At 39.1% G+C, this 6,852-nt stretch overlaps 1 protein-coding gene across 1 annotated transcript in view; it reads left to right on the forward strand.

Annotated features, from left to right (window-relative positions):
- The window catches only part of FGD6 (FYVE, RhoGEF and PH domain containing 6), a gene marked incomplete at its 5' end in the record, with an annotated part of 53,618 nt that overhangs the window by 37,550 nt on the left and 9,216 nt on the right, over window positions 1-6,852 (forward strand). Inside the window, 4 exons of the mRNA XM_026035525.1 lie at window positions 47-118; window positions 1,252-1,320; window positions 2,788-2,871; window positions 4,029-4,108. Coding sequence (XP_025891310.1) covers window positions 47-118; window positions 1,252-1,320; window positions 2,788-2,871; window positions 4,029-4,108 — 305 coding nt within the window. The remainder of the gene's footprint in view (window positions 1-46; window positions 119-1,251; window positions 1,321-2,787; window positions 2,872-4,028; window positions 4,109-6,852) is intronic.

Here is a 6,852-nt window from a genome sequence, read left to right on the forward strand (position 1 = left end):
TGGATTTAAGGACAATTACTTGTATCTCTGCCTTTTCTCCCCAAAGGACAACTTTCAGAAGCTCATGCAGATTCAGTACAGTTTAAATGGACACCATGAGATTGTGCAGCCAGGACGGGTAGGTCCTCCAAATGGCTTTCATCACATTTCAGTAAAAATACAGCACAACCAGTAATGGAGATGACATATATTGAGAAGAAAAAGAAAAGATCCATCATTTATTTGTTGCTGACAGTCAAATAAATACTATTTCTCCATATGCAGTATGCATGTGTATGTATATGTGTGTCTGTATATTGCACATGGGAAATATATGTGTGTATAAATAAATATATATATACGTACACATATGCATGTGTACGTGTATATATATATATATATATATGTTTAGGAAAATATTTATCTGATGAAAACTTAAAATTCTTAGAATGTGATTCCCTGCCAAGTCTTCCAGGCAGTATTTATCTCATGCTTAACCTTTAATCTTTCATGGTTTCAAATGGAGCATGGAAAATTGGAATGAAAGCACGCAATCCCTCTATACTTTAGTGAGGCATAAGGATGAGCAGCCTTCCTCAGGGAGATATGTTAAACTTAGTCCCCCCCCAACACACACACACACACGCTGTCTGTTTTCATTACGTTCATGGCCCTAGACAAGAGGATTAATTCTGCTGAGGACTGATTGATGGTGGAGACGAGTGAATTTACAAATAAAGACCATGTGTGGGAATATATTTCTTACAAGTCACCATTTCATGAACAGGCTGAAGGATTTAACTGAAAACTTCAAGGTGAATGTTACTACTGACTTGAGTGATAACAGAATGAAGACCTTTATAACCTGGCCTTATTACCTAGATGCAAATAGTGTGGAATTGGTATCTTCTGAATATTCCTTCCTATCATAACAGTAGCAGAAGAAAGTGACACTGTCTGCAATAAATAGTGGTCCTGATACAAGTTTTGTTTGATGTATGTTTTGTCTATACGAGAGAATTCTCTTAATGCAGAGAGTCTCTTAATTCTCTTAATAACTTCATGTATATTTCAGAACCAGATTTTTTTTCCTCCTAACCTTCTATGCTTAAAGGTTTCTTACTTATTATCTGTATTAAAGCTAAAACACCCTGTATCCCCGAACTTCAGTAATACTACAAGTGCAGCAATTTCAAGAAAAAGCAAATAGTTTATTTATTGAGGCTTGTGCTGAGCTCACTGAGCTTTGAATTATTTGCCTTAATTTGCCAGGTCTTTCTGAAAGAAGGAACGTTGATGAAGCTGTCCCGGAAGGTCATGCAGCCACGTATGTTTTTTCTGGTAAGTTGTTGCATGTGTTTCTGTGTCTGATACTGGTGACATTTTAAATAGCTCAAACAGCTGTGGCACAAACTGCACCAGCAGCTGATGATAGCGAGTTGACCATGAGGAGACCAAAATAACTGTTGCTGATTTATTTTCTCAGTCTAACTTAGAGAGGCCATCTGTTTTATATGCAGTAACGTTTTAGTAGACAGCCAGTTCTCGACAGCGTTTACTGTTTTGAACAACACTCACTTCAAATTTGAGCAACTTTGCGAGAAGACATCTGGATATTTGGAAAACTGAAGCAGTTACTCCACCCGGGCAGTTCTTCTAGATCTTAAATCCTACAACTCTGTTGCTGCTGTTGTATTTTCTCCTTCCCCTTCCCACCCCCTGAAGTCAGCACACATCCTCAACAGCACCGGGTTCTCTTCCTGTCCTTGCTACTGTTTTGAAACTTTTGTATTTCTCTAAAGTTTCTATTTCCACTTGAACCTTTTGCTTCTCTCTGCTTTTTAGACAGTAAAGTGGCTCGCTGTGCCATTATGGGCTCATGGTCATGGCTGAAATCTTATCTTTYAGCTACTGCAGCAAGCATAAATATTTCCTAGGCACACTTGATGTGCATGTGCTAGGTTTTGAAGTGGCTATTTTAGGTTCTAGAGACTCATTTGTAGCATACAGAGCACTGATRTAAGTGCAAATGATGTCCATCAAGGTAATATAAATCTTGTGCTGTCTCAAGCTGGACTTCCCAAAGAAGASGTCTAATTTAAAACTCTTTAGCTCAAATGTTGTCTTTTCTTTTTTTCCTGAATATGTAAAAGTTGTTGCATGCTGTCTATGCCTTTAAGCACTTAGTAAGCAAGGATTTAATAAAGATGTAATAAAACTTGCGAAGCATTTGATTGTTTTGTAAAGATCTGAGTAGCAAAAGCCTTGAGACAGTTCAGTTTTCTGCTCTATGTTCAGTAAATGAAGCTTGACAAGTCTGTTAGAAAAGAACATTTACACAAATAAAGTTCACATGGATATGTTTGTGCAAGTAATTGTGAATTACTAGTTGTAATTATAAATTCCTCATCTTAGTTCTGATACTTGCTACATGTTGGCATGTTTTACTTTGTATGAGAGGTTAGTTCTAATATTATTTTAAAGTAGACTTTTATGCAATATAGCTGTGTGCATGAGAAACTTGTTATGTCCTATTTGACAACCTGGTCTCTGACATCCTTGCCATGTTTAATCAGGTACTAAATGTATATTTACACAGTGAGGATATGAATAGATATCTATTGTTACCTGAATTCATACATGAAAATGTTTCTTGGGTTCTAAGCAAAGTAACAAGGGACTTAAGATGCCCTCCTGGACAGTTGATTTTACTGCTGTACAAATTTTATGTTTTCAGTAAAATATATCTGAAGTGATCTGTCTTTAAACAGTCTTTAGTTATTGATGAGAATTGCTTCTGTGTTACAGTTTAATGATGCCCTGTTGTATACTACTCCAGTTCAGTCAGGGATGTATAAACTCAACAACATGCTCTCACTGGCTGGCATGAAGGTGAGTCACTGAGATGTCTGTTAAAATCAGGCTTTCTCCAAATTAATTTGAACTCAGCAGAAATTAACATTTTCAAAAGTTGCCTATGTATATTGTTGTAAAGAGATGTTGAAGTTGCTTGTATTACAGAGCAGTGCTACAGAGTTAATGTTTGTTGCATAATACGGTATGTGAGGCTACCGTCTAGGTTCCCCTAAACAATTTTATTGACACGGGATCATGTATATATACCTGTGTTTTCGTCCTGTACTGAGCTACTCTGAAATAGTCTATTTCCCTGTTTGTGTCTGTATTTTGTTTAAACTACCCTGCTTTTGCCTTGTAACTGCTCCTTCTTGCTCACATCCAAAGACGATGCATCTCAGTTGGATAAGATTTGGTGGATCAGATTGTGTGGTTTATAAGGATCTGCTAATTGCAAAGGGAAAAAAATGGCTTGATTCTAAATCTTGTGAAAAGCACCAGTTTTAAGATCTAAACCCCTTAGGCTTGTGACAAGGAATATCCATATCATGTATTGACATGGTCTGTAACATGACAGTCAGTTTGAACAAGACAGTCACCTCAGGACCTCAGTTCTCGCCCCTGTTCCTGTTGCAGAAAAGCATTAAGTTCATTTGGAGTTCAATTCTGAAACTTTCACAGGCAGAACTGTGGCCTCTTTTATGTCAACAAGTGTCTTGTGGTGGCTCCAAACCACTCAACTTTGAACTCAGTTATATTTGAAACTTAGGAGTTCGGAAGTGAGGGATCACCAGGGTGGTCCAGCCCTTGCTGGTATGGGCAAGACGCCCATTCCACAGCTGTGGGCTGCATCTTGTCCTAGAGCAGCAGAGGTCTGGTCTGTAGCAGCAATATCTTGTTTGGTTTTGCCTACTTGGAGGAGAAGCTCCTAGAAGGTCCTAGGCAGGCTGAAGCACAGCTGGGGGCGCCTGCCAGCTCTTGAGTTTCATTCCCCTGTGCATCTCCAGTGTTAGTAGGGAACCCACAAGGACATAAAAGTGGGCWGCATGTAATCTTACTATATAGCTGGGCTACCTAGACTAGTGTATAATCTCCTATACATGAGAACTTCTCTTCAATGTATCCCTTTTGCAATTAAGGGGRAAAAAAGTACAATTTCAGCTTCAATGTGAAGTTTTCTCTCTTAACTATAGGTTAAAAAACCAACTCAGGAAGCCTATCAGAACGAACTGAACATAGAAAGTGTAGAGAGATCTTTCATTCTTTCAGCAAGGTAAGTCTTATAAGTGCATAATTATTTAAATATGTGGTTTCAAATAGCCCGTTATTGTCCATATTGAACAATGATCGTTRTATGGCTTCATGGCTACAATGAAAATTTACTCTTGTGTTGAGTAATTGTAGAAGAATACAGAACTGACGGTTGGATTTCTGGAAATAAGATAGGCTTTGCTCTARTTTGCTTTTTGCTCACATTTAAAAACTGATTTTTTTTAATGAGCTGGTGGAATTGAAGCCTTTTCATGTGCAATCAGTTTCACAATTACCACTCTAATACAGTTCAGCTTGATATATAAAGAAGACTTTGCATTGTAGGGTGATGGATAGAAGCACAAAGTCTATAGTAAATGTGGTTGATATTTGAGCAACCTGGGCACAGTCTGCAGATGGTAGGAATTCAACTGTCCTCAAGACAGTTAATTATTAATGAGATGGAACAAAGATATTAATTATTATTCCTTTTCAGCTCAGCTCTACCATCAGAAATGTGGAGAAAAATGAAATATCTTTTGCTGCCTTTTCTTAAGAAGGGCAAGAAAAAAGTATTACTTCAATGATTTTTAGGCTTTGCTTTTCAGTGTTTTTTTTCTCTTCTAGAGTTACTAATATGCCTTGTCAGGGCACTAATAAAGAAGGGCTATGAATCATAGCAATAAATTCTGATATTACTGATAACATAGAAATTGGGAAAAGTCATTCTGTTCAACTAGCTAAAATAACAGTGTGATTGAAACAGGAAGTAGACCACAGTGAAATGGTGAATTGAACCTGAAATTGTACAAATGATGTTAAAATAGAGGACCGATGGTTGTCTCTATTAAAAAATAAGCAGCAGCAGGATACATGCTGCCTKATTAGGAGCAGCTCAACTGAGTCGCCTTTCCCAAAGACCTAGTTTTGTGGGTTGTTGTTTTTATGATATCTGACTTGGAGTTTTATATGTTCTGTCACTTTTGACAGTGCTAATCTCAATGAACAAAGACATGTTTTCTCTTTTATTTAATGAAACCCAGCAAGGGCAGAGTGCTGTTTTTTCTGTGACCTTGTAAATACTGACAGCAGGATGTCTTGCATAAAGACAGCAAGATCTGTAACTAAGAGGGAGACCAAGGTTAACCTTGTCAGAGTAGCCAAAAGAAGTATCTCAATTGTGTCTAAGTAGTAGTTATTTAAAACAACAGACTGGGAGGGAGTATTGAATGTATTTTTTGATAGACTTAAATAAATGTTTCTTACGGCTTTTCTCTGTTTTGGTAGAAAAAAAAAAGATGCATTTTAGAGTTTAAGGTGTGATTCTGCACCAATATATATGACTCACTATATGACTGGGTTCGTGGCACTAGGTGCCTTGTTGAGTGGTTGAGTAGTGCACAGCTATATTAAGGCATCATTGGGATTCCACTAGGTAACCCAGATTCATCTCTCTAATTTTAATACTTCATTTTTACTCCAGTCATTAAAAAAAAAAAAAAAAATTAGAAAGATTCATTGTAACCTATGGAACAACTGTCATCTCAGAATACAGCTTGCTTATATTCTACAAAATGGGATAGACATTTCCTTTTGAAGAGTTGATTAAGTGGTAGATTAAAGGCATCTTCTGTGAAATATATGCTGATCTACTGAGGAAAACCTGTAACATTGCCACTGTGCTGGCTGCTGCTTGCAACGTGCTTCTATGTTGAGCTCAGTGGTTCTGGAAATTTAAACAGATAGAAGATGAGCCTCATGTTACCAGCTAAAGCTTCCCTGACCTGCTCTTTTGTTTTTAGCACTGTCGATCCTGCTTCTTTGGAGATCATCATCTCTCTTATTAGCATTTTCAAACTTAGCAGAGGTTGTGTGTGAGCAGCAGCCCCCAATTACCTTGCAGGGATTTGCGTGGGTTGAAGGAGGTGCTGGGGGACTCAGGTGTAGCTGAGAACTTTCAGGTTGTTACCCATCTGTGAGCAAGGCCTGGGGTTTGTGGGCAATGGCCAGGAGACGGAGAAAGAACAAGAAAAATATACAAGAACAAGAAACATACCTACTGGGCATGTATATTTATGTACATGTATTTCTTTGATGAATGATGCAGTTCATGTTGGCATGGATATGAAGAGGATATCTGGTAAATACATCTTGCTTTTGCATCTTGCTTTTGCTGAAATCACATGCTAATGGTTTCTTGGCACTTGGCAAAAATCTCAATTGCAAATCTTATCAAAGTAAACTCACAGACATCCGAGACAAATTTCACTTCTGTTTTGTTTATTTTTTTTTCAAATTGGCAGAAATAAGCATTATATTGAATGTACACTAAAGACRAGATTCTGAAATTATTCTGGAGACAGAGCTGGGGAGAGAGGAGAAATCAAGCAGTAAAGCGTATCTCAGATAATAACCTAAGTATAGATTGGTACCTAGGCAGAACCTCGCTCATTTCTTCACGTCTGCTCCTCACACCTCTTTGTGTTCTGCTTTGTGCCAGGGCCTCAGTCCTGTCGAGGTGGCTGTGGGGCCGGGTGGCGCGTTCTCCGCGGCGCGATGCGATGCCGCGGCGTGCAGGACAGCCCTGAGGCGGCCGGGCGGGCGGGCAGGAGGGTGGGTCACACACTGGCAGGGCCCGACGATGTGCTGAGGTGCCATGAGAGGCCGGCAGGCCCTGTCGCTCCGGGTTTGCGGCTCCACGCGCCTCAGGGAGCGCCTCGGGAGCACCTTGAGGAGCACCTTGAGGATTGCCTCAGGGAGCGCCTC

The sequence above is a fragment of the Nothoprocta perdicaria genome, unplaced genomic scaffold (genome assembly GCF_003342845.1).
Source record: "Nothoprocta perdicaria isolate Ctin4 unplaced genomic scaffold, notPer1 scaffold_160, whole genome shotgun sequence".
Taxonomy (NCBI): Eukaryota; Metazoa; Chordata; class Aves; order Tinamiformes; family Tinamidae; genus Nothoprocta; species Nothoprocta perdicaria.